At 52.7% G+C, this 26,567-nt stretch overlaps 2 protein-coding genes across 3 annotated transcripts; both read left to right on the forward strand.

Annotated features, from left to right (window-relative positions):
• The first annotated feature begins 1,681 nt into the window (after positions 1–1,681).
• On the forward strand, positions 1,682–10,059 carry B9D2 (B9 domain containing 2). Its single transcript, XM_045531628.1, has 4 exons — positions 1,682–1,885; positions 2,284–2,375; positions 6,525–6,650; positions 9,469–10,059. Exons 2-4 carry the CDS (start codon positions 2,288–2,290, stop codon positions 9,780–9,782), a joined length of 528 nt encoding a protein of 175 aa, XP_045387584.1. The 5' UTR covers positions 1,682–1,885; positions 2,284–2,287; the 3' UTR covers positions 9,783–10,059.
• A 433-nt stretch (positions 10,060–10,492) lies between these two features.
• Positions 10,493–25,194, forward strand: TGFB1 (transforming growth factor beta 1). 2 transcript variants are annotated; one of them, XM_045531636.1, is made up of 7 exons: positions 10,493–11,772; positions 14,567–14,727; positions 15,896–16,013; positions 17,707–17,784; positions 17,970–18,120; positions 24,206–24,359; positions 24,912–25,194. In XM_045531636.1, exons 1-7 carry the CDS (start codon positions 11,418–11,420, stop codon positions 25,068–25,070), a joined length of 1,176 nt encoding a protein of 391 aa, XP_045387592.1. In that variant the 5' UTR covers positions 10,493–11,417; the 3' UTR covers positions 25,071–25,194. The 2 variants fall into 2 exon arrangements, with proteins under 2 accessions (XP_045387592.1, XP_045387593.1); XM_045531637.1 differs by having other exon boundaries at positions 17,973–18,120.
• Positions 25,195–26,567: the final 1,373 nt, after the last annotated feature.

A 26,567-nucleotide genomic window follows, 5' to 3' on the forward strand; every position in this document is an offset into this window, starting at 1 on the left:
GCTGGTCTCGAACTCCTGAGCTCAAGGGATCCTCCTGCCTTGGCCTCCCAGAGTGCTGGAATTACAGGCATGAGCCATTCCACCCGGCCAGATTTTGCCCTAATTTCATTTCAAGTAAAAAAGCTGACAATATCATCTACCCTGTGGGATATATGTGAGAATTCAAGGAGGCAATGTGTGTAAAATGATTAGTTTATAGGGGTGGGCGTAAGGCTGGTGGCGGGCACCCCTCCCCTCCCTAATGAAAAAAGAAAAAGCCCACGAAGACCTGCTAAGAACAATGCCTGCTAGGCCCAGCTGAATTAAAACAATAACCACACCTGGATGGTTACCATGACAAGGGTCTCGGCTCCTGGAGTCCCTCACGGTTCCTGGAGTCCACCCATACCACCAGTCCTTCCTATTTCTCAATGCCTGACCTAAAACTGCAACAGAAAATTCCTTGCTCTCCCAGCCATAAATCTTTCCGCCAAAGAAACCCCCACCCTCCAGCCCTAAAAACATATATAAGCCCACTCAGACTTCTGGGCGGGGCGACTTCTCTGGTCTCACTCCGTGGGTCCCGTGAAGCTCGCCCGGGTCCCTCTCTTGGGACTTGTTACCCCCACCCGGCAGCGCTCCAATAAAACCTCTTTACTTATCCCTTTCAACTCTGCTCGTCTTTCTTTCTCTGGCGCCGGTCAATCCAAAAAACCTTACAGTGGGCACAGAGGAAACCCTCAATAAATGGTAGTTTTAAAATACATATCTTAGTGAAATATTCTGTTGAATTATTTTATTTATATAAATGTTATCCCACTGAAATATTGTCCCCTCCCTATAATTTTGAGTTGATAACTCTCTTTTGTAGTCCTCATTTTTGAGAACAAGTTCTCAAAAGACTCCTCATCTAGGCTGCAAGAATAAAAGATTTAGGTTCAACTGGACTTAGAGGGTGGAAAAGACACTGCTTAGGAATTCAGACAGGGTAGGTACATCTGAGTTCACTCTCCTCCTGCCCACTATATGGATGAGATAACTGAGACTTAGAGCCGGGCAAGGTCACAAGACAAATTACTGACTGAGTCCAGTCTATGAAAACAAGATATTCTGCAAATAAAGGGACCTCAGTTCCTCATTTCTCATCCCCATCCCCAACCCCCTTGCTCAGAATTAGGCACTAACAGTGAAGAACTTGGCAGTAACTCTGAGAAAGAAGTTGGACTTACTGGTCCTTGAAAAGCCTGGGGGAAGTCTGAAAACGGAAGGGTAACCCACTCCCCAATTTCTCGAGTCTTTCTGAATGAAGAGAGACTCCCGTTTTCCAGTTATAAGGCAGGGGGAGAGATACAATGACCTGGGGGGTATTCCCCTTAGTCCTGGCTCGTCTCTGATTTGTGATCCTGAACCGGAGAGAGTTTGTTGGGCGGTGGGCAGATCACGGGGTATTGAAGGATTTGCTTATTTTGTATATAGGGTATCTGGAGGAAACAGTTGGCGCTCAAACTTCCTCAGCCACACTCAAGATGGCAGCTGCCCAGCCACGCCCCAGAAGGCGGAACCCTCAGCAGTGGCTGGAGAAACGCTATTTTCCCAAAATAGAGAGAAAAACATCCATCACAGATTCTCCCCGCCCCCGATGGCAGCTGGCACCAATCAGAGGCGCGCAGGGCGGGTACAAGGCCAGGGGAGGAGCCTGCTGTTGCCCCAGCAACAACCAGAGACCCCAAGGCGAGCGTGGCCGCGAAGGTACAGCGCCTCAGATCTCTCGCTGCCAGGTGGGTCCTGGGAGAGGCGCGAGCTAGGTCTGATCGGCGCCCGCGGACAAAAGGACAAGACACTCTAGGCCCATGAACTACAATCCCCGCTGCCGCCTTCGCCTCTTCTAATCGTTAGACACTCGGAGGTAGGAATAACGCATGCGCTCTGCTTAGGGGTGGGGCTCACGCTTCCCTGACCTCAAAACGCATGCGCCTCATGGAGCTCGGTGGCCGATCTGACGCGAGGGGGCGGGACTCTTGCGGCCGTGGGCGGAGCCATAGGCCCGTAGGGCGGGGCTTTCCGCGAAACTGACTGGTTGTTTTAGACCTGGCAGAGTTAGATGCTGGCGCCCCCCATTTTTCCCGGACTCCCCTTGCGGGGGCATTTAGAATCTGTGGTTAAGACCGCAGCCTCAGGGATTTAACGAAACTAGCTTGGAATCCTAGTGCTACCCCTTCCTTGGTGGGCCTGAGTTTCACCACCTGTCAGATGGAGATAATACACTTATCTCACAGGGCTGTGATTATATTTTTCCCCTCCCAGGGCCATGGCTGAGGTGCACGTGATCGGGCAGATCATGGGGGCCACCGGCTTCTCGGAAAGTAGCCTCTTCTGCAAGTGGGGCGTCCACACAGGTATTCTAACAGGCCTGGTTCATTTCCCCACCAAGACTCCCAGCCTAGAGGCTCCATGCTCCTTCCTTGACCCCCTGCCCCTGCCCCTGATCATCTTGCATCTGAACCCAGACCACACTCCCTGTCCACATGAGTCTCATGCTCCCTTCTTATCCCATCCTATCCCATCTCTAAGGGCTCTGGCTCCCACTTTCTGAACGGGATATGGAACTATAGGATAGACCCACTGACACACTTTTCAGTCCTCAAAACTCTGAACAGGCCTAACTCTCGTGTTCGGATTACACACACTGTCTTAGGGGTGTCCTGGGACTCTCCCCCATCTTACTAATCCTTTGGTTAACAGTCTCCATTTATTGAGTTCTTACAACAAAGTGGAAGTTTCCATCCCAATTTTAGAGAAAAGCCACCCTCTGGTATTCATAATTCTCTGCGAAAAGGTAGGAACACCATTCTGGTAGTCATCCAAGTCCATCCACAGAGGCCCATTGAAAAAAGAAAAAGAAAAAAATAACAATAAGGGAAAATAATAATATGGGAAAAAATAATAATAATGGGAAATTGGGATCCTCCAATGAGTGACTAAGAGGCAGTCCCTGAAGTCAGACTCGGTTTCCAGTCTGGACTCCACCACTCACCTGCTCTGTGGCCCTGGGCAGATGCTGACTCCTCTTGGAGCCTCAGTTTCCTCATTTGTCCTTCATGCGGCTGTTGGGAAATCTTGTATGTAAAGAACCTGACTCAGGGCCTTGTACTTCCCTCACCCAGCCCAGAAGGGAGTAATGACTAACATGCTTTCTTTTTCATTAGCATTATTTCAGGGAATAGTTGGGGTATTAATTCAGCAGAGAGCTCTGAAGCAGTTGGATAAAAGGCCTGGGCTCCGCCATTAGACAGAGTTGAGTTTGAATACAGTTCTGTTATGGGCCCTTGGTCTGCTGTGGTCATCACTGTATCCCCAGCATGGAGAACAGTGTTTGGCACACGGTAGGTGCACAATAAATGTTCATGGAATGAATGATCAAGAGATTTTCTTTCTCAGAGCTTGTTTTTTGTTTTTGTTTTTGTTTTTTTTGAGACAGAGTCTCGCTCTGTCGCCCAGGCTAGAGTGCCATGGTGTCAGCCTAGCTCACAGCAACCTCAAATTCCTGGGCTCAAGCAGATCCTCTTGCCTTAGCCTCCGGAGTAGCTGGGACTGCAGGCACATACCACCACGCCTGGCTAATTTTTTCTATTTTTTAGTAGAGATGGGGTCTTGCTTTTGCTCAGGCTGGTCTGGTCTTGAACTCCTGAGCTCAAGCATCCTCCCTCCTAGGCCTCCCAGAGTGATAGGATTATAGGCGTGAGCCACCATGCCTGGCCCAGAGCCTGTTTTTTTTAAAAGAAAATAAAAATAACATTTAATATAAAAATTACATACATAGTCTATGATATATCCTCTAGCTTATCTGTAAAAGTGATTATTAAAATCATTTTAAGAGATTTTTTTTTCAGAATCAAGTACTAACAGTGAAGAACTTGGCAGTAGCTCTAGGAAAGTTGGACTTATCAGTCCTTGAAAAGCCTGGGGGAACTCTGAAAACGGAACTCCCCAATTTCTCTAGTCTCTCTGATTCGATAGATTTAGGAGTACAGGTGGTTTTTGGTTACATAGATGTACAGTGGTGGTGTCTGGGTTAGCTAATAAACAATCTATTTTCACAGATTTAGGGGTATAAGTGGTTTTTGGTTACGTGGTTGAATTGTATAGTGGTGATGTCTCGGTTAGATAGTAACCAGTCTATCTATTTTCATAGATTTAGGGGTATAAGTGGTTTTTGGTTACGTGGATAAATCGTATAGTGGTGATATCTGGATTTTTACTGTGCCCATGACCAATTACTGTACATTCCACCCAATAGGTAGTTTTTCTTCCCTTACCCCACTTCCCACCCAGATCATATTTTCTTAATCTATAAAATGGGGATCATATGATATTAGCACCTACCTCCTACGATCACTTATTTGTCCCACAAACATTTGTTGAGCACCTTCTGCATACCAAGAGCTGAGTTTGAGGTCTCAGGGATCCAGGAGTGTACAAGGTGCCTGCTTTCCCGAGGCTTACAGTAGAGGAGACAATAAGCAGATAAAGAAATGAGCACGATGGTTACAGATAGGATAATGTGACAGGGACTCAGTTTTGGATAGGAGAGTCAGGGAGAACCCCTCTATAGAAGTGGCACTTGAGCTGAGCTCTGAAAGATGGAAAAAATAAAAAGCTAGGAATGGAGACATCCAGGAGCAGAGCTTTGTAGCGAGAGGGAACAGCCAGTGCAAAGGGCCTGAGGTAGGGGAACAGAAACAGGACCAGTGAGGCTAGAGGGTAGCGAGGGAGGGGAGACTGAGGATGAACTCAGGGAGAGGGGCACGAGCCAGGCCATGCAGGGCCTCATGGGCCATGGTGAAGAGTCTGTAAACTGGGGGTTGGGCAGGGATTAAGAGTCCTAGAGGGCGGATTAAATGAATGCATTGCCTAAAGTGCTTAGCGTAGCATCTGGCATTTAGTGATCACTCAGTGCATTTTCACTATTACTATCACCCCTCAGTAGGAGCGCTATTATTACGTGTTTTTCATGATGTGCTCCTTAGCCCCACCTTAGACCTTGGACTATGCTTCTAAACGTGGGGTAAGAATAGTAACAAAATAATTTTGAACACTTACACAGCACTCACTATGCACTAGGCACTGTTGCAAATGCTTTGTATTAACTCATTTAATCTTCCCACAAAACTATGAGTGCTATGGTTTGAATGACTATTTGTCCCCTCCAAAACTCATGTTGAAACTTCATCCTCCATGGGGCAGTATTGGGAGGTGGAGCCTTTAAGAGATGTGCCCTCATGAATGGGTTAATCTGTTCATGGATTAGTGGGTTAATGTATTAACAGGTTATCATGGGAGGGGAACTCGTAGCTTTTTAAGAAGAGGAAGCGAGATGTGAGCAAGCATGTTAGCACGCTCAGCCCCCTCACTCTTCAGAGAGTCCCCACCAGTAAGAAGGCTCTCACCAGATGTGACCTTGAACTTCTCAGCCTCCCTAAAAAGTAAATTCCTTTCCTTTCTTCTTCTTTTTTTGTTGTCGTTTTTGAAACAGAGTCTTGCTCTGTCCCATGGGCTACAGTGCAGTGGCGTCATCATAGCTGACAGCAGCCTCAAACTCCTGGGCTCAGGTGATCCTCTCACCTCAGCCTCCCAAGTAGCTGGGACTACAGATGCACATCACCATGCCTGGCTAATTTTTTTTTTTTTATTTTTTTTTTTAATTTCAGCTCATCATGGGGGTACCTGGCTAATTTTTTATTAATTTTTTTTCTTGTTTTGCTGTGTTGCTCAGGCTGGTCTCGAACTCCTGGCCTCAACGATCCTCCTGTTTTGGCCTAGGATTTAAGTGCTAGGATTACAGGCATGAGTCACCGTACCTAGCCAATTCCTTTTCTTTATAAATTCTGCAGTTTTAGGTACTCTGTTATAAGCAACAGAAAACAAACTAAAACAATGAGAAATGCATTATTGTTCACCCGTTTTACAGATGGGGAAACCAAGGCAAAAAAGGTAACTTGCCCAAAGTTGTACAGGCAGGAAGAGGTAGTGTCAGGATCCGAACCCAGATATTTGGCTCCAAAGTCCACACTTTGTTTTTTTTTTTTTGAGACAGAGTCTCGCTGTGTTGCCTGGGCCAGAGTGAGTGCCGTGGCGTCAGCCTAGCTCACAGCAACCTCAAACTCCTGGGTTTCAGCGATCCTACTGCCTCAGCCTCCCGAGTAGCTGGGACCACAGGCATGCGCCACCATGCCCGGCTAATTTTTTTTTTATATATATATTTTAGTTGGCCAGATAATTTCTTTCTATTTTTTTAGTAGAGACGGGGTCTCGCTCTTGCTGAGGCTGATCTCGAACTCCTGACCTCGAGTGATCCACCCGCCTCGGCCTCCCAGAGTGCTAGGATTACAGGCGTGAGCCACCGCGCCCGGCCCAAAGTCCACACTTTGTAACCTCAGCCCCAAATGCCAGGGAGAAACATGGTGCTATAGCCACAGCAGCATCCCCTTCCTAATGGCTGCCTCCCACCCCTCCCTACCCTGTCTATGTCCCGGCTCTCACTGCAGGGGCAGCATGGAAGCTTCTGTCAGGCATTCGTGAGGGCCAAACACAGGTGGACACCCCGCAGGTAGGGGACATGGCCTACTGGTCCCACCCCATCGACCTGCACTTCGCCACCAAAGGACTTCAAGGTGGGTACTGGGTCTGGGCCCCCAGGCCAGGCTGAGGGGAAGGGGGCCATTAGCACCTGAAGCTGCTGGAGCTGGAACACGAAGTCCTGTCCCTGCTCCCACACTTTGTGGGTTCCTTTCCCAGCCAAGCCTGGCCCTGGAGAGGCTGAGCCGAGGCCTCCCCAGTCCCTTTCTACAGGAGATCCCAAGTGTGTGGGATTGGGGCGGAGGCCAAGGGTGAGGGGACATGGGAAGGTGGGGGGCAGGGTGGGAGGGGAGGTGGCCTTCAAGTAAAGAGACAAACCAAGAAAGTCTCCAATAAGGAGGAAGCTGGGAGGGGTTTATGAAAGGAAGAGAGGGAGGGAGGTGCACGGGCTGGTTGCTGTTCTTCAGGAAGAGCTCCTCAGCTTGAAAGCACAGGCCTGCTCAAAGGGGAAATGAGTATTCTGGGGAGGAGGGGTATCAGGAAACCTATTCTGGTAGAAAATGGGGGTTACTGGAGAGGAACAGATTCTAGGAAATGGCCTAGGTAAATGTGCCGTATATTTCAACAACATAAATAATATTTACTGAGTGCAGGCCATGCCCCACCTGTGTTGCATGATACCAGGGAGCCACTGGTGATCAAGACAGCCCCCCAGCTGCTCTCAGGGGGCTCGTGTCCCATGGGGAAGATACAGCCATCTCCAGAAAATGGCATCCTCAAGTGGGCAGGGCTGGGATGGGGGATTGTGGGAGCTCAGAAGAGGTGTCTGACTCTGTCTCAGAGGTCAGAGAGGGCTTCCTGGAGGAGGGGGGCGTTTGAGTTTTGCTATGAAGGAGCTAATAAGGCAGAAGGATGGAACAGGGTTTTAGATAGAGAATGATGCATGTGGAAGGCTCAAAGGGGAGAGTGAGCCAGAGGCATCTGGAGGACCAAGGGAGAGCAGGAGGATGACAGAGGTGAGGTGGCAGGGGACAGGCTATGCAGCGCCTTGAATGCCAGGCTAAGGAGCTGAGGCCATCTCCTGAAGGCACTGGGGAGCCAGAACAGGTGATGAACAAGTCTGATTTCACTTATAAAAGGTCTCTCTAGCTGCCAGGTGGGGGATGGATTGGAGGTGAGGCGGGCAGCTGTATCCTTTCAGCTCTTCAGGCCCCCAGATCCCCAATGGTGGCATCGTCATTGCTTTCTTTTTTCTTGAGCCCCCATTCTGTCCATCAGGAAAACCTGTTGGTTCTACCTTTGTTTTTTATTTTTGTTTTTTTTTTTAATTTACTTTTTTTTTTTTTTTTGAGACAGAGTCTCACTGTGTTGCCCAGGCTAGAGTGCTGTGGCGTCAGCCTAGCTCACAGCAACCTCAGACTCCTGGACTCAAACAATCCTCCTGCCTCAGCCTCTTGAGCAGCTAGGATTGCAGGCACGTGCCACCACACCTGGCTAGTTTTTCTATTTTTTGTAGAGACGGGGTCTGGCTCTTGCTCAGGCTGGTCTCCAGCTCCTGACCTTAAGCGACCCTCCTGCCTCAGCCTCCCAGAGTGCTAGGATTACAGGCATGAGCCACCTCGCCCAGCCTCTACCTTTGAAATATATCCTAACTCCCACTTCTCACCCCTTTCGGGCCTCCCTTGCTCTGTCCACGTTTGTCTCTTACTTGGACTATTAACAATAGCCACATCACCTGTGTGCCCTGTCCCCAACTCCCAGTCTGCACCCCATGCACAGCCAGAGGGACCCCGTGAACACCTAAGTCAGGTCACATCTCTCTGTCGGAAGCCTCTGGTAGTCCCCCATCTCACTCAGGGTAAAAGCCAAAGTCTTACCATGCACCATGAGGCTCTGCCTGTCACCTCCTCCCCTCTGCCCCCTCAATCTGTCCCAGCCACCAAGCTGGCCCCTCCAGGCACACTCCCTCCTCAGGGCCTTTGCACTAGCTGTTCCCTCTGGCTGGGTGTGCTCTTCCGCTAGATGCCCACATGGCCCACTCCCTTCCCTCCTCTTAGCCGTTGCTCACATGTCACCTTCTTAGTGAAGCTTCCTTGGTCACCTCCTTTCTAGAACTCTATGCCCACTCCCACCTACCCAGCTTCATTTTTATCCAGAGCAGTTATCACTATCTGATACACCCTGTAATTTGCTTATTTACTGTGTTCGTTGTCTAGGATGGCAGCTTCACAAGGGCAGGAATTTTTGTCTGCCGTCTGTGTTCACCACTGTGTCCCTAGCTAGACAGGACAGGGCTCGCATGGAGGGGGAGGCTCAGAATGCAGTGAGATGGGGCTGGATTTCCAAGGGCTTTGGAGCTGAACTGTATTCCCAGGAAACCTATGAAAGGAGAGAAAGATGCTTCCAGCTACCGGGTGGAAGGTAGATTCAGGGGACAAGCAAAAAGGCCCTCAGCCCAGAGAGGGGACTTGGTGGGGCCGTGGTGGGGGAGGAAGGAGGTATCCCAGACAAGGCCTGAGGCACTGACCTGGGGACTGGAGGAGCAGTAGGCTGCTCTGACATGGGGTCTCAGAGGAGGAGGCCGCTGAGAAGGAAGTCAGCAGAGGCCAGATGTGAAGGGCCTTGAATGTTGAGGAACTTGGACTTTACACTGAGGGCACTGGGGAGCCATGGGAGGATTTTGAGCAGGGGAGTAACATGGATTTAGAAAGATGCTTTTGGCTGTTGTGTGGGGTGGATCAGGGGGTGGGAGCCCAGAGAGGAGGCTAGGGTGGAAACTTGGGGGCAGACAGCTGGCAGAGAAAGGACTGGGCCTGGGGGCTCCAGTGAGTAGGAGGGGGCGTTGATTTGATCCAGGAGCAGGAGGCTGGGCCCCACCCATCCCTCCTTTGCTCTCTTCCTGCTGTCCTGCAGGCTGGCCCCGGCTCCATCTCCAGGTGTGGTCCCAGGACAGCTTCGGCCGCTGCCAGCTCGCAGGCTATGGATTTTGCTATGTGCCCAGCAGCCCCGGCACCCACCAGCTGGCCTGCCCCACATGGCGGCCCCTGGGCAGTTGGCGGGAGCAGCTGGCACGGGCCTTTGTGGGTGGCGGGCCACAGCTGCTACATGGGGACACCATCTACAGCGGGGCTGACCGCTACCGCCTGCACACAGCTGCTGGTGGCACCGTGCACCTTGAGATCGGCCTGCTGCTGCGCCACTTCGACCGCTATGGCGTTGAGTGCTAAGGGCCCCTGCCTCCAATGGCTGGCCCCTACTCGCACCCTTGGACACCCAGTGAGGGGCAGGATGGCACAGTGCTCAAGAGACTGTCAGACTTGACCTCAGTCAAGGCGTGGCACTGCTCCTGTCCTTGCTAGAACCTGGAGTCCAGTAACTGTCGCTCTGGGCCCAGTTTCCCTATCTGTAACATGGAGCCAGTAAATACGTGGGGTCGCAGGGGGTGGGTAAGAAGAGGCTGCTTAGCGCTTGAGGGGTTCTCAATAAAAGAGCAATTCTTCCAGGTGCCCACCTTCCAGACCCCTTCCACCTGTCAGATGTCCTGTCGGCCCATCCTCCCACTGACACCGTCGCTCTTCCCATCCTCTGGCCCAGCCTCACACTGTCTTGTTCTGAGACCCCTCCTGTGATCCCGTCCCCTGTGTCCTCATCCTCTGAGCCCTCCCGGACAGGTCCTCATTCTCTCAGTGACCCTACACTGCCCCCAAAGCCACCGTGCATCTCCATCACTGGTTTTTGGTAGTGCTCCGCCGCCAGGAGGCAGCACCCCGTCCGTGGGGCGGAGCCGGGGTGCCCGCCCCCTTCCCCCCAGGGCCGAAGGGACCCCCCTCGGAGCCCGCCCACGGGAGAAGAGGAAGGTGGCCCGGCTCCCCCGTGCCCTCCCCCTGGGGGCCGCCCCCGCCCCGCGCGCTTCCTGGGTGGGGCCCGGGGCGGCTTCAAAACCCCCCGCCGACCCAGCCGGTCCCGCCGCCGCCGCCCTTCGCGCCCCGGGCCGTCCCCTGCCACCTCCCTCCGCGGATCTGCCAGACAGCGAGGGCCCCGGCCGGGGGTCGGGGGGACGCCCCCTCCGGGGCACCCCCCTCCCGCTCTGAGCCACCCGCGGGGCCGGCCCCGGCCCGGAGCGGAGGAAGGAGCCGCCGAGGAGCAGCCCGAGGCCGCAGAGTCTGAAACAAGCCGCCGCCGCCCCCGCCGCCGCCGCCGCCGCTGCGGGGAGGAGGGGGAGGAGGAGCGGGAGGAGGGACGAGTTGGTTGGGAGAAGAGGAAAAAAAACTTTTGAGACTTTTCCGCTGCCGCTGGGAGCCGGAGGCGCGGGGACCGCTTGGCGCGGCGCTGCCCCGCGAGGAGGAGGCAGGACTTGAGGACCCCAGACCGTCCCCCGTTCAGCACCTCGGACGCTCGCTCCCTTCCTGCCCCCTCCCCGGCGTCCCCCAGGCGCCCCCATTTCGGACCAGCCCTCAGGAGCCCCAAACCCGGCCTCCCGCGAAGACTTTACCCCAGACCTCGGGCGCACCCCCTGCACGCCGCCCTCCCTCTGGCCTGCCTCCTGAGCCCCTGCGCATCCCAGGACCCTTTCTCCTCCGGGAGACGGATCTCGCTCAGACCTGCCACAGCTCCCCTGTTCAAGACCACCCACCTTCTGGCACCAGGTCTCGCTCATCTGCCTTCTTTCCGTGGGATAGTGAGACTCCCGGCGCCAGAGCCTCCCCTCCACCCGTGCTCCTTTTCCCCTGAGGGCCTCAACTTTCCCCCGAGGGCCTCCTACCTTTCCCCGGGAGACCCCCCAGCCCCTGCAGGGGCGGGGCCTCCCCATCGCACCAGCCCTGTTCGCCTTCTCGGCAGTGCCAGGGGGCGCCGCCTCCCCCATGCCGCCCTCCGGGCTGCGGCTACTGCCGCTGCTGCTACCGCTGCTGTGGCTACTAGTGCTGGCGCCTGGCCGGCCGGCCGCGGGACTGTCCACCTGCAAGACCGTCGACATGGAGCTGGTGAAGCGGAAGCGCATCGAGGCCATCCGCGGCCAGATCCTGTCCAAGCTGCGGCTCGCCAGCCCCCCGAGCCAGGGGGAGGTGCCGCCCGGCCCGCTGCCCGAGGCCGTGCTCGCGCTGTACAACAGCACCCGCGACCGGGTGGCCGGGGAGAGCGCGGAGCCGGAGCCCGAGCCTGAGACGGACTACTACGCCAAGGAGGTCACCCGCGTGCTGATGGTGGAAACCAAAAACAGTGAGCTCGGAGGGGCAGGGGAGCCAGGAGGGGCGCCCCCAGGGGGCGCCGGAGTGCAGGGGTCACGGGGAGGAAATTCCTGGCTGGGGAAACGGGCCGGAGGAAGAGGACCCCCGGGGGCTCCGGGAACGTGGGGCGGGGGTGTCCTAAAGACGATGGCGTTGAGCTCTCTACTCCCCAGGGTCTGGTCTTGGAGAGGCGAAGACAGCGAGCAAAGTGGGCAGCTTCTAGCGGGCGACAGGAACGTGCGGGGTCGCGCGGGGAGTCCCTTAGAGGGAGAGAAGCAATGGGGGCAGGGGAGGAAAAGCCTCTCTTCCAGGGCGCCTTAAGTGCGGGGGTCGTGGGTGGGGGCTGCAGACGGGGGAGCCTGGTTTGAGAGAAGCGAAGACACCAGCATTGGGAAAGGAGAGGCAGTGGGGACAGTTGAGCCAGAGCGCCAGGGTCGTGCGGCAGAAAGATTCAAGAAAGCCAAGCTGGATGAAGCGAACCCCAGAGGTGGCAGGAAGGTGGAGAGCGGACCCCAGGCGTGCGCCGGGGTACGGAGGTGTCGTGGGTGTTTCGCACAGAGACGTGAGAGATACCGAGCGGGAAGCCCAGCGGAGGAATGACTTGGAAGCTGGGTCAGGAAGGGGTCTACAGAGAGGGCGGACAAGCGTGGGAGGGGTGGACCGGGAGGAGCTACACGGTGCCATCCCCGCCGAGAGCGGCGAGCCCCCCACCCGCCGCAGCAAGCAAGGCGGTGGGCTGCGGGGGGGAGTCGGGCCGGAGGGAGAGCGCCCCACTAGACCGAGGTGAGAAAGCCCCACGTGGGTGCCACGCGCGGGGGGAGGGGCCTGCACTTCTAGAAGGGGGAAGGAGGACCCCGCTGATCGGTGGCAGGCTGGACCCCAGAGTCCCAGTTCCTCCCGAGGAGGCTGGGGAAACCCCGGCGTCCGGCCGCCTCGCCCTACACCCTTCCCTTTCCTCCCCGTGCCCCGGAGGGGCGGGGATCGCGCGGCCTGGGGCGAGACGGGGCAGGTCGGGTCCCCGCCCTCCCTGCTGCGTCGCCTCGCACTCTCCTCACCCCAGCTTTGGGCGGGGCTGCCACTGGGCCGCCCCCTCGGCGCCCACGCGGGGACCTAGGCGTCCCGCGTGGCCCCAGAGCCTTGGGGGCAGTCCCCCAGGTTTCACGTTCTCCCGGGCGGTGGACTTGAGCGTCCCTGGCCCGTTCCTGTGCCAGCTTGCGGCTCCAGCCAAATGACATCTCCTCCCCACCCACATCTCAGTGTCGCTTTCTTTTCCGTCGTTTCACCTTCGTTGTAAGGGTTTCTTCAACACCTACATCTCCAGTCCTCTTCGCTCCCCCAAACGCTTGTGTCTCTCTTCTTGCGCAGGTTTCCCCATTCTTGCCTTCCGTCTGCCTTAGTCTCTCTGTCCATGTCTGGGTCTCCCGGTTTCTGTCGCTCCCTTTCTCTTTTTCTCCACATCTCCTCCCGGTGTCTCCGTCGGCCATCTCCACCTGTCCCTCAGTGCAGCACCCTCCAACCCTGCCACTCCTTCCTCTCTTCTATCTGTCTCCCCCAGCCAAGGCTCTGCCTCCCCTTGGGGTTTACTGAGTAAACCGCACACCCTGCCCGCAAGCATAGGGCTTACTGCGGGGAGGCAGGGAGGCTGGCTTGGCTGGGAGAGGGGGAAGGGGGCCACAGGAAGGGTTTCTTCTCATCAGAGTCTCCACATCTTCACACCCCCACTGTAGGTGGCCCCAACGGTTGCCAGTTGATCCAGGAGTTCATGGCCTGCCCTGGCATCCCCAACTTCCAACTTTTCCTAAACTAGAAAACACTCTTAATTTTTTCCTACCCTCTGCAGCCATGCCTACCTGGAATGACCTTCACCTTTAACCAGCTGGAGGAACTAATAATACTAATAATGTTACATTAGTAGGGAGGCAGGGTCGCTTAGGGTTAAGAGCACTCTCTCCGGGACCAGACTGCCTGAGTCTGAATTCCAGTCTGCAGCTCCCTAGCTATGTGACCTTGGGGCAAATTGCTTAATCCCTTTGTGCATCAGTTTCTCTACCTATTAAATGGATGCAATAATAGTACGAGATGGTTGTGAGGTTTGAATGTCTTCGTGTTTGTAAAGTGCTTTGTGAAACATCTGGGAAGTAGCGCTCTTTACCATACACACTGTTTAGTGGCTGGTGTGTGCAGACCCCGCCACGCCCTTTCCCTGCGTCATCTCACTCATTTTACTATAATCCCGGAATTGGTTCTTGGCTTCCAGATGAGGATCTGGCTCAGAGAGAGGAATTCACTTGCCCAAGGTTACCCAGCACTTGAGTTAGGAGCGATTGGGTGAGCATGTAGGGAGCTTAATGTTAATTGCTGTTTTTCAAAGAAAAACAGGAAACTGAGGTTCAGAGAGTGGGTATGAACTGCCCAAGGTCACGCAGCTGAGAGGCAGCAGAGATCTCAAAGCCCATGCTCTTGACCCTTGCTCTGTAATTTAACTTGCATTGGAGGCTCCAAGCCCTAGGAAGGCCTGAGCAAACAGAGTGCCCTCCCTTGGTGCCAGCCTGAGGCTGGGTGGACACTTGACAAATGATGCTTCCCGAGAGAGAAGGGCAGTTAGGATTCGCTTTACAGAGGAGGAAACAAACCCAGAGGGAAGGTCGCACAGCCGAAAATGTCAGAGTCGGCCTCCGACCCAGAGCTGTCAGCCCTAGAACTCATGCTCTTAGACTTGGGGTGCGGCAGCTCGCCCCACCCTTGCCAAACCCCTGACATTCTTTCTTTCCGCTTCTCCCGCTCAGAAATCTATGACAAATTCAAGGATAGCCCGCACAGCATATATATGTTCTTCAACACATCAGAGCTCCGAGAAGCAGTGTCCGATCCCGTGTTGCTCTCCAGGGCAGAGCTTCGTCTCCTGAGGCTCAAGTTAAAAGTGGAGCAGCACATTGAACTCTATCAGGTAAGAACGTGGGCCAGAGAGGGACCGTCACTGTAGGACAGAGGAGCACAGCCCATGGAATCCTAGGGCTCTTTCAAATGTTCAGACTCTGCATCCTTGGAGTTGAACCCTTCAAAGGCTGGAATTTTAGGAGTTGGACTTGTTAAGAACACAGGGCCCTTGAAAGTTGGAATCTCTGGAAAGGTTGGAGGCTCTAGAACCAGTCTGTCCAATATGGTAACCGTGAGTCACATTGAACTTGACTAAAATTTAAATTGATTAAAATTAAATTAAATTAAAAATTCAGTTCCTCAGTCTCACTGGTCATATTTCAAGTGCCCCGTAGTCACATGTGGTTACCAGCTGCTATTTTGGACATGGCAGATAAAGAACATTTCCAGAAAGTTCTTTTGGACGGCACTGCTCTAGAAGATATGGAGTCTTTAGGAAGACTGGGTCCTCCGGAAGGGCTGGAATCTAGAAGATTTTATGACCTAGAATCCATGTCATATGGGTGGTAGATTTTAGACTCTCACAAAGAGAGAGCTTTGTCTAATATTAGCTTCTTGGAGTCTAGCAAATGCAGCTGTATTTTGTAGCCTCTGGAGTGTTATATCTGGCCCCAGGGGATCATATGACATGGAGGTTTTGTGTCTGTAGCATCTAGGTGTGTTGCATGTCAGACTTCTGGGTTTGTGGAACATTAGTCTCCTAGAACTTTTCCGGCTTATTAAATGTGGAATTCTTGGAGTATTGTCAAACATTAGAGTTATAAAATGACCTCTAACCTAAGCCCTTAAAAAGTTATTGATGCTCAGAATTTGGGGTGCTCAGGAAACCCCAGAAAGTTCGCAGCAGAATCTTGGCACTGTGAGCCGTCCAAGCTGAAAGGGGCTCGGCATTTCACCAAGCAGGAAACAGGCTGGACGAGGAAGGAAAGTGCCCTCGGCCCCGCCGGGAGTCAGGGCTGAGGCTGAGCCGCCCCCAGGTGCCTTGGTCCCAGGCTAGGCTCTTTCTACGCCTCTCCTGTCAGGGGTGTTGTGGGGAGGATGGGTCCTGCAGGGTCCCATGGTGTGGATGTCTAGAAGCCTGTTTTGGGGAGCAGATGGGGTGAGGGGTACAGTTAGTGTATATGGAGGTCATGGCCACACCCGCCCACTGTCTCTCTGTCCCATTCATCATCCTCCAGAAATACAGCAACAATTCCTGGCGCTACCTCAGCAACCGGTTGCTGGCCCCCAGCGACACGCCAGAGTGGTTGTCTTTTGATGTCACTGGAGTTGTGCGGCAGTGGTTGAGCCACGAAGGTGAGGATCGCTCGTCTGCCCCACACCTGTTTCTCAATGGGGTTGGCCCCACTGTTTGTCCTGGGGTCGCCTTGTGTAGCCTCCCTGTCTCATATCGGTGCCAAAGTGCTGAGACCTGGCTCTCCTCCATGACGCCCAAACCTGAGTGATGAATTAGTGAGTCTGTTAATGATTAATCCGTTTCCTGAGCATCTACTCTCTGCCTTGCCCCGTGCTGGGTGATGCTGGGGACACAGCAGTGACAACAGCCGCATCCCTGCCCTCATGGAGCTCATGGTCCATTGCGTGGGTAAAGTGGGGAAAGGAGCCACTGGGATGGGAAGCCCAAAGGATGTGCTTGACCCAGTTTGGAATCAGGGAGGGCTTCCTGGAGGAGGGGACATCTGAGCCGATATCTGAGGGATGAGTAGACTAGTCTGGAAAAGGATAAGAGTATTCTGGGAAAAGGGAACAGCAAACTCCCTAAGCCAGGGATAGCCCGACACATCTGACCTGTCCAGGAGGTGATTGTGTCTGTCCTGTTCCTGGCTGAGTCCACGGTGGTGCCCATCTCTCTCTTCCTTACCTCCCTCTCATTCATGCATTCATTCGGTAAATGCCGGCTGGGTCCTGCTCTGTGCTTGGCTCTGTGCTGGGTGGTGGGGGGGACATCGTGGTCACCCTCAGTCCTGCCCTCACAGTGACTTCTGGACACCAAGGAGATCCTGCAAAAGACCTATGAGGCAGTAACACCCTAGGATGATCAAGGCTGGGGTGGGGGTGGCACAGGCAGAGGGGTCAGAGCCAGGATGGGGGGGCCCTCGGTGCTGCTGGGAGCCCAGGGAAGGCACCCGACTCCTTCGGGCGGTGCAGGAGAGCTTGCTGGGTGGAGGGCGATCGTGTGGAGACTCCCAGAATAAGCAGCGGTTTGGCCAGGTCAAAAGATGGGGAGTAGGAAGCAGGTGGGCGCTGAGAGGAGTGGCCTGGGCCACTGGACAAAGGCCTGGAAGGGTCTCGTCTGCCTCGGTCAATGCCGAGTCCCGACCACACAGCACAGGACCTGGCACACCGTAGGAGCTTAGAAAATACCATTCACTCATTCATTCAAGAAACATTTACCCAACACCTGTCACGTGGGAAAGTGCCCAGGCTTAGACATATGTCCCAGCCTACCCTTTGCCACCTGTGTGACCTTGGGAAAGTCACTTCCTCTCTGTGTGCCTCAGTTTGGGGAGTCTGGGTGACGATTCTCGGAGATAATGCACACAGAGTGTTTAGAACGGGGCCTCGCACCCAGTCCACAGTACTCTGTTTTTGTTTGTTTTTGAGACTCTGAGCCAGACCTGGTGGGGAACAAAAAAAAAAACCCAAGGATCGAGCCCCCGGGCATCCTGCTTTCTGTTGAGAGCAATGAGAGAAATAAATAGCCACACACGTGACAGAGAGGGTATGCTCCGGGTATGCTCCACGGAGAAAATAAAATGATACTGTAGTCGGGGAGGGCTGTGTGTCCTGGAGGGCCTCTCTGAGGAGGTGACACTTGATCTGAGACCCGAAGGAGGAGAAGGAGCCAGCAGTACAAAGAACTGGAGCAAGAGAGCTGCAGAGAGAGGGCAGAGTTGGGGCCGGGAGGAAGGAGCCCCTTCCTTCCTCTTCCCCCGGGAGCTGGGTGAACTGTAACCTCGGACCGGCTTCCCTCTCCCCACGCCCACAGGGAAAATGGAGGGCTTCCGCCTTAGCGCCCACTGCTCCTGTGACAGCAAAGATAATACACTTCAAGTGGACATCAATGGTGAGGCCCACTTCCCTGGCCATGCCCAGCAATGATCTGTCTGTGTGCGTGTATTTGTGTGTGTGTGTGTGTGTGTGTGTACGTGTGTGTGCGCGTGTGTGTGTTCCCATCCACCTCCCTGCCCTGCTGAGCTATCCCTCTGAGAGTGTGTGTCTGTCCCCCACCCCCCAACTCTCAAACCAAAGCAGGGTTCAGTTCCAGCCGCCGAGGTGACCTGGCCACCATTCACGGCATGAACCGGCCCTTCCTGCTCCTCATGGCCACCCCCCTGGAGAGGGCCCAGCACCTGCACAGCTCCCGGCACCGCCGAGCCCTGGACACCAACTACTGCTTCAGGTGAACTTGGTAGCCTTTGACCGAGGTCTTCCAGGCTTGGGGCTTGACTGCTGTTTGCTGACCAGGTGCGACAGGTTGGACACGTGGCTGGCCCTGTGCTCGGGCTGAGCGTCCCCTTTAGCCTGGCGGGCTCAGGGGAAAAGGTCCAAGACTGAGAATGCTGGAATGTGGGAACTGGGAATCCTATAATGTTGGGATCAGGTTGCTTTTTTGCTGGAGTGTTGGAATCAGAGAATATTAGAATGTTGAACACCAAGAATGTTGGAATTCAAAGTTGAAAGGTCACCACATTGGATTCCTAAATTGCTGGCAGGTTGGGGTTCTAGAATGTTGGGATTCTTAAATCCTGGAATTCAGTGTTAATTACTGGAAGCTGGAATGTTGGGATCCTAGAATTTGGGAATTGAGAATTGGAAGATTGCCTGTGTTGGAGTTCTACAGCATTGGCAGATGGCAGACTCCAACGTTGGCAGGCTGGACTCCTAGAATATTGGGTTCAGAATGGTGGAATGTTGTACTGAAATATTAGCATCCACAAATATGGAAGTTGGAGAAAGCCAGGATATTGTTATCCTGAATGTTGGGACTCAGTGTTGGAATGTTAGAATCTTAGAATGCTGGGAGTTTAGAAAGTGACAGCTTGGACCTCTTGAGTGATGTGCTCAGAATTGCGGAATGTTGGAATGCAGCATTGGAATACTGGAATTCAGGAATGCCAAGATCCTCAAGAGTTAGAAAGTGGGAATCCTAGAAAGTTGCAAATGTTGTCAGAATGTCAGAACCTTAAGATGCTAGAATATTGTAATCTAAAAAAGTTGAAATGTATTCCTAGAAAGTTGAAATTCAGAGTTTGAATGTTGTTAATGTAGAATGATAATCTGACCTCATTCCTCCCCTGCTTAAAAGATTTTGATGGTGCCTCTGGGCTTTGGTACATGTTGTCCCCCTGCCGGGAGGTCAGCCCTGCTCTCAGGCTGCTTCACCACCAGATCTTACCACCCTCAGTGCGGCAGCCCTGTGAATGAATGAAGTCTTGAGCACCAATAGCTGCTAACATTGAAAAGAAAGACGTCAGCCTTGTGAGGCGCCACAGGGAGGGGACCCATTGTCACTTAGGAAGTCTTGCCAAAAAATCAAACCTGAATCTGATTAGGGCTGTAGATCCAACCAATTTTCTAGAAATACAGGGACAGAGAAACATGTTAAGCAATAACACCAGGCTGCAGTTAGCAAAATGCAGATTGTGGGAAACCTGACCCAGATTCTTCAACAAACATAATGTAAAGAAGGGTCAACATATAGTTGACCCTCGGACAACATGGGGGTCAGGGGTGCTGACCCCTTGCTCAGTCAACAACCCACATAAAACTTTCGACTCCTTAAAGACTTAACTACTCATGGCCTCCTGTTGGCTGGAAGCCTTACCAATAACACAAACGTCAATTAGCACATATTCTATATATGTATTATATGCTGTATTTTTACAATAACGTATGCTAGAGTGAGTGAGACCCCGTCTCTACTCAAAATAGAAAAAATTATCTGGGGGTGGTGACGCACGCCTGTAGTTCCAGCTCCTCCGCAGGCTGAGGCAAGAGGACCGCTTGAGGTTGCAGCGAACTATGACGACACCACTGCACTCTACCCGGGTGACAGAGTGAGACTCTGTCTCAAAAAAAAAAAATGTTCAGAAAATCATAAGGAACAGAAAATATATTTATTAAGTGGAAGTGGGTCATCCTAAAGGTCTTCATCCTCATCATCTTCACATTGAGCAGGCCTAGGAGGAAGAGGAGGGTGGCAGAGGCAGGTCCACATCTGAGTGACCTGTGCAGTTTAAACCTGAGTTCCTGTGTTGTTCAAGGGTCTGTCTATACAGAAGGGAGAGAGAGAGAGTTTTAAAAGAATCCTAAGAGACAACCAATTACGATGTAGTCTTTACTGCATCTTTTACTTGGGTCTTCATTTATACAGACCTTTTTTTTTTTTTTTTGAGACAGAGTCTTGCTCTGTTGCCCGGCTAGAGTGAGTGCCGTGGCGTCAGCCTAGCTCACAGCAACCTCAAACTCCTGGGCTTAAGCGATCCTCCTGCCTCAGCCTCCCGAGTAGCTGGGACTACAGGCATGTGCCACCATGCCCAGCTAATTTTTTCTATATATATTTTAGTTGGCCAGATAATTTCTTTCTATTTTTAGTAGAGACGGGGTCTCGCTCTTGCTCAGGCTGGTCTCGAACTCCTGACCTTGAGCGATCCTCCCGCCTCGGCCTCCCAGAGTGCTAGGATTACAGGCGTGAGCCACCACGCCCGGCCCAGATTTTTTTTTAAAAATAAAAAAGCCGTGTATGAGACAGCTGGGGAAATGTGAACTCTGACTCGATATTTGATGATAGCAAGAAGTTATTGTTAATTTTTTTTACATGGCATTCTGGTTATGTTTTAAAATAGTCTTTCTTTCATGGTTTTTCTAGAGAAAAAAAGAAAAAATAATAAAAATGAAATAGTCTTAACTTTCTTAGAGATGCATACCGAAGAGGTCGGCCTGGCGGGTGGGTGGCACGTGCTTCGAAAGGATCCAGTGTCGAGAAGTGGGTAGGGTAGAGAGACGGTGAAATTGGCCATGAGCTGGTAATTGTTGAAGCTAGGGAAGGGGGATGTGAGGATTCAATATGATAGAATACTCTCTGCTTTTGTGTATGTTTGAAACTTTCCATAATCAACAATTGTTCTTAAGGCAGCTCGAACACTTAACCAGGCTGGGAAGCCTCCCTGACTCTCTTCTCCAACATCCCGGGTGGATGTGAGGCCTCTGGGCCTGCCCTGGCGCCCCCAGTGCGTTTATTTTACTCATCAGGCCCTGTTGGGTCTTGAAGGACTGGACGGAAGAGGCTTTGCAAAGGGCAGGGCCATGGGACCCAGGGCTGGGACACAATAGGCCCAGGATGTTCACTGAGCAGATGAGTTAGAGGCTCAGGGTCACCTGGAGGGCTTGTTCAACAGGGACTTCTCTCCCCACCCCCACCCCAAGCACAGTTTCTGATTCTCTGGGTCTGGGGTGGGGCCCGAGACTGCATGTCACGCAAGCTCCCAGATGCTGCTGCCGCTGCGGGTCCTGGAACCTCCCGTGGAGGACCGCTGACTTGGTGATAGTATCACAGACGTTCAAACCCTAGGACCTCAACCCCAGCCAGAGCTGAACTGGAAATTAAAGATGATCGTGGACAGTGGTTCTTCCCCTTTTGTGAGTCCAGAACTCCTTCCCCTCTGAAAAAGTGAAAACTAGGAACATTTTGCCCAGAAATATATGCACATGTACGTGCCTATGGTTTTAGGCAATTCAGGACCCTCCCCAAGCCCATCCATGGACTTCCTGATGCCTCCGTGGCCCTCGGTTAACAACACCTTATTTGAGCCAATATTTTCAGCCTCTTTGAATAGATAGGGAAACTGAGGCCCAACCAAATGGGGAGGGGACCAGGCTGAGTTCACAGGGATCTCAGTTCTCTGACTCCCTTCTCAGGGTTCTGTGGCTCTTGGGAACGCTTTATCTTAGTCCCAGGAGATCCTGTGCCATTGCCTCTTCCTCCTCTATTTGAAGTGACATGGTCAGGCTGGGCAGATGGGGCCATGGGCTCTGGGCTGTCACAGGCTGTGAACCTGGCCCCGCTGAGCTATGAGCGAGTGAGCAACGTGCCTCCACTGAGACTCGGTTTCTTCATTCTTCAAATGGGAAGAATAATAAGGCTTGCCTTGCCATGTTTTGAAATGTGTATTGATTCATTGTCTTTTGATTACTTTTTGAGTAGGTGAACAGAAGCATATGGACCAACCCGAGAGGATACTCAGAGACCCTCTAGCCCTGGCCCCTAGCCCCTCTCTGGAGATGCAGCCACTTTTGTCATATTTGTATCTCATTTTAGAGCTGGTCTCTGCATGTCATACTTATACACATCCATATATCCTTTTTTTATTTTGCCTAAATGGTATAGTCTTTTTTGGGTGGGAGGAAGCCTGCATTTTCTTTCTTTTAATATTTTTGTTGTGATTCTAAAAGTAATACCCACCGTTGAGAATTTGGAAAATACATAACGATATCACCCATCTTACTACCACGCAGGAAAAGTCACTGTTAACATTTTAATATATTTCCTTACAATCCTTGTACACATAACAGATTTTGGACTATACTGGACCTGTACCTTTGTATGGTGTTTCTTTTCCATGTCATGAACGTGGAATATAAAGTGCTCTTGGCTCCCTGAGTCAACCTTTTTAGCTAAGCTCCCTGGCCCAGCCATCTCTGCCATGGCCCCACGGTCCAGCACGTAAAATGTCCCACGTCCTTTCGGACAAGCAGAAGCCTGGGTCCGGGCTAGGGAGGACTGGCCCTTTGGATCCAAGCATGGGACAGAGAACTTGAGTCCAGAATGGTAGCGTCTTTTTCTTTTTCTTTCTTTCCTTTTTTTTTGTTTTTTGAGACAGAGTCTCACTCTGTCACCCTGGCTAGAGAGCAGTGGCGTCATCGTAGCTCACTGCAGCCTCAAACTCTTGGGCTCAAGCAATCCTCTTGCCTCAGGCTCCCAAGTATCTGGGGCTACAGGCCTGCGCCACTACACCCGGCTAGTTTTTCTATTTTTAGTAGACAGGATCTCACTCTTGCTCAGGCTGGTCTCGAACTCTTGAGCTCAAGAGATCCTCTTGCCTCTGCCTCTCAGAGTGCTGGGATTACAGGCGTGAACCACCACACCTGGCCAATAGTAGAGTCTTAACACACCATTATTCTCCAACTTGATTTTTAAAAACAGAATATATTAATTAATTAATTTCTACATCCAGCATTTGCTGAGTGCCTACTGTGTGCCAGGCACTGGGGTACATTAGGGGACAAAAGAGATAAAAATGCCTGGCCTCCAAATAAGACAGATAATCTAATAAAATAACAGTTCTAAGAAGGAAAATAAATCAGAAGGGGTCAGAAAGAAATATATATTGGGAACTATTATTTTTCCTCTTCTGATTTAAATTGTTTTATTATGGGAAATTTAAAATGCATACGAAAGCACGAGGATAACATAATGAATGCCCATGAACTCTCATCCAGCTTCAGCAGTTACCAAGATTCTGCCCTACTTCAAATGCAGACATTTTTACCTTTTCTTGCATAACTGCAATACACCGTATTGTCCTGAATGGAATTAACAGACATTTGGATTGATATTTTGGAAAGGATGGCCCAGAAAGGTGTCTCTGAGGGGGTGACATTCATTTGTGCAACTGATAGTTACTGAGCACCTACTGCATGCCAGGCGCTGTTTTAGGAGTTAAGGATATTTGAGCCAGGGTATAAATGAGCAAGCCACAGTGGATATCTGTGGGAATAGCAAGCCAGGCATACGGAACAGCAAGTGCAAAGGCCCTGAGGTAGGACTGTGTTTGAGGAACAGACAGGACGCCAGTGTGGCAGGAGTGGAGTGGGGGTAGGTTCGAGAGGGAGTTGATAGCATTCAGATCCAGTAGCACCCTGTGGCTCATGGTGAAGATCTGGGCATTCGGGATGGCTGAGACGGAGCCACCCACAGAGCAGAAGAGTGCCATGACAATCTATAACATGTGGCCCTGGAGGGCAGGGATGTTTGTCTGTTTTGTTTGTAGTCTGTCCCCAGTAGATCCCAGGTCGGCACACAGTAGTAGTTCAGTAAACATTTCTTGCGCAGAGAGAACATGCCAGTATACATGGAACTGTATTATTTTTATGTTCCAGTGTGTGGGTGTGCCGTGATTTGTTTATTTGCCTGTGGATGTTGGCTTCTTACAGGTTTAAGCATTACATTAGATAAAGTTTATTACAACACTCTTAGCACAGTGCTTGTCTAGAGGAAGCACTTGACCGTATTAGCAATTATCATTACTATTACTGTTGTTATTATCACAGGGAGTGCTGGGGAGACCCAGATGGAGACAGGGCAGGGGGGCAACCTAGGGGGACACACTCACCCAGGGAGACACACTTACCCGGGGAGAAGGGACATGGCCTGCCCCTGCAGTGGCAGCCCCTCGCTGCTCCTGACCGTGTCCTCCTGCCCGCAGCTCCACAGAGAAGAACTGCTGCGTGCGGCAGCTGTACATCGACTTCCGCAAGGACCTGGGCTGGAAGTGGATCCACGAGCCCAAGGGCTACCATGCCAACTTCTGCCTGGGGCCCTGTCCCTACATCTGGAGCCTGGACACTCAGTACAGCAAGGTGCGTCTGGCCCACGGGGCCTGGGGGAGCAAGGACCGGGGAAGAGGAGAGAGAGGAAAAATCAGAGAGGAGCTGGCAGGATGGAGAGATGGGATGGGGACGGGAATGAATAAAGATGGGGAGAGAGGCAGGAAGCTGGAGCCAGGGTCTGGGCAGGGGGAGGTGAGATCTGGAAGACAGAGCTGAAGTAACAGGGACGTGGTGAAGGGGAGAGGAGAGAGGGAGGGACATGGAAGAAGAAAGGCATGGAGAGAAATGGAGACAGAAAGAGAGAGGAGGCAGGACACAGACTCATACAGGCAGCAACAGGAAGATGGAAGGAGAGAGACAAAGATTGAGATTCACAGGTCAAGAGTTGAAAACGGGGAGAGACAGACTGAGACAGAATAAGATAGACGGAGATGGGGAGAGACAGAAACGGATGGGGAGAGTCTGGGAGAGGCTGGTGGGGTAGGGGCGCGGGGGTGGGGGCAGGGTGGAGCCTTCCCGCCCCGCCCCCCCAGCTCTGCTAGAGCCCGGCGACCCTGACCCCGCCCGCCCGGCCACCCGCAGGTCCTGGCCCTGTACAACCAGCACAACCCGGGCGCGTCGGCGGCGCCGTGCTGCGTGCCGCAGGCGCTGGAGCCGCTGCCCATCGTGTACTACGTGGGCCGCAAGCCCAAGGTGGAGCAGCTGTCCAACATGATCGTGCGCTCCTGCAAGTGCAGCTGAGGCCCCGCCCCCGCCCCGGCCCGGCAGGCCCGGCCCCGCCCCCGGCCCCGCCCCCTCGGGGGCTGTATTTAAGGACACCCGCGCCCCAAGCCCACCTGGGGGCTCATTAAAGGTGGAGAGAGGACTGGGGGTCTGTGTGTCATTGGGCGCCTGACTGGGGTCTCCCTCCCTGGTATTCTGCCGACTCCCGCCCCATCTCTGTCCTCTGTCTTCCCCTCTCCACATCACAGAAACCCTGAGCTCACGTTATGCTCCGGGGACTCCTGCAGGCGCAGGGGACCAGTGGTGACCACTGCTGTAGTTAGAGCTACTTACTGAGCACTTGCGCATTGTTCTAAGCGCCTTGTATTAATGAACTCATTTAATCACCATCACAACACTCTGGAGATACAGGGACTCTGATAATACCCATTTTAAAGGGGAGGAAACTCAAGGAAGTAGTTCCTGCCCACCAGGAACCTGCTTTGTGTGTGTGGGGGAGACAATAAGAAATAGTAGTTCAGTGACAAGTGGCATGTAGACAACTGCCATCAAGCAGGATAGCATGAGAGAGATGGCTTTAGGGAGGGAGGGCTTCTCAGAGGAGGTAGCATTTGAGACTTAAAGGAAGCCAAGAGGCAGCGCAGGGAGGGATTAGGGAGAAGCATTCTTGGTAAAATGAGGACAAAAGCAAAGACCTGGAAGTAAAGATGACCTTGGGGTGTGCTCTACAGTGAGGAAAGAGGCCCGTGTGGTTGGAAGACAATGAGCAAGGAAGGGTATTGGGAGCTCAGTGAGAGCATAACCCTTGCAGCCACAGTGGGTTTCCCTCCACTGTATCCATGTCTTCTCATCTGCTGTGGTCTTGCTTGTGACTTTTTCTCCTTCCTCTTGCTCCCGCCTGCCTGTTTCCCTCTTCCATGCCCATGTGGGCATGAGAGCCGTTGGGGCACTGGGTCTGGGTGCCTGGGTCCTGGACCCCTAACCGCTACATGCCAGGTAGTATGTTGTCGCTACTAGCGCACCGCGTACTCCCCGCAACCCAATAGAGCAGGGGTTGGCAAACTACCACTCTTGGGCCAATTCCAGCCCGCTGCCCATTTTTGTAAATAAAATTTTATTGGAACACAGTTTACATATTGTCTATGGCTGTTTTAGTGCCATAGTGGCAGAGTTGAGTAGAGAGTGTCTGCAAAGTCAAAAATATTTACTATCTGGTCCTTTATAGAAAAAAGTTTGCTGACCCCTGCTATGGAGATCATCTGATCTTTACAGGTGGGAATACTGAGGCACAGAGAGGTTAAGTTACTTGCTAAGTTCACACAGCTAATAAGTGGCAGAGCTGGGATTCAAACTCAGGCAGCTTTAATTGAGGGTCCATTTATGCGACCCCTACCTTAGTACTTCTACCCAGATCATATTGTGTGGAAGACCCTGCAAGAACTTGCACTCTGAGGGAGGCAGCGACCACGGCTGGATTCTGAACAGAGAAGGGCCATGGGTGCTCTAGGAACACAG

This window comes from Lemur catta, chromosome 19 (assembly GCF_020740605.2).
Source record: "Lemur catta isolate mLemCat1 chromosome 19, mLemCat1.pri, whole genome shotgun sequence".
NCBI lineage: Eukaryota > Metazoa > Chordata > Mammalia > Primates > Lemuridae > Lemur > Lemur catta.

Coding starts and splice junctions, on each gene's coding strand:
- B9D2 (XM_045531628.1), top strand. CDS start 2,288: ATGGCTGAGGTGCACGTGATCGGGCAGATCATGGGGGCCACCGGCTTC. Junction 2,376..6,524: donor CAAGTGGGGCGTCCACACAG/GTATTCTAACAG, acceptor CTCTCACTGCAG/GGGCAGCATGGAAGCTTCTG. Junction 6,651..9,468: donor CGCCACCAAAGGACTTCAAG/GTGGGTACTGGG, acceptor GCTGTCCTGCAG/GCTGGCCCCGGCTCCATCTC.
- TGFB1 (XM_045531636.1), top strand. CDS start 11,418: ATGCCGCCCTCCGGGCTGCGGCTACTGCCGCTGCTGCTACCGCTGCTG. Junction 17,785..17,969: donor ACTTCAAGTGGACATCAATG/GTGAGGCCCACT, acceptor CTCAAACCAAAG/CAGGGTTCAGTTCCAGCCGC. Junction 18,121..24,205: donor GACACCAACTACTGCTTCAG/GTGAACTTGGTA, acceptor TCCTGCCCGCAG/CTCCACAGAGAAGAACTGCT.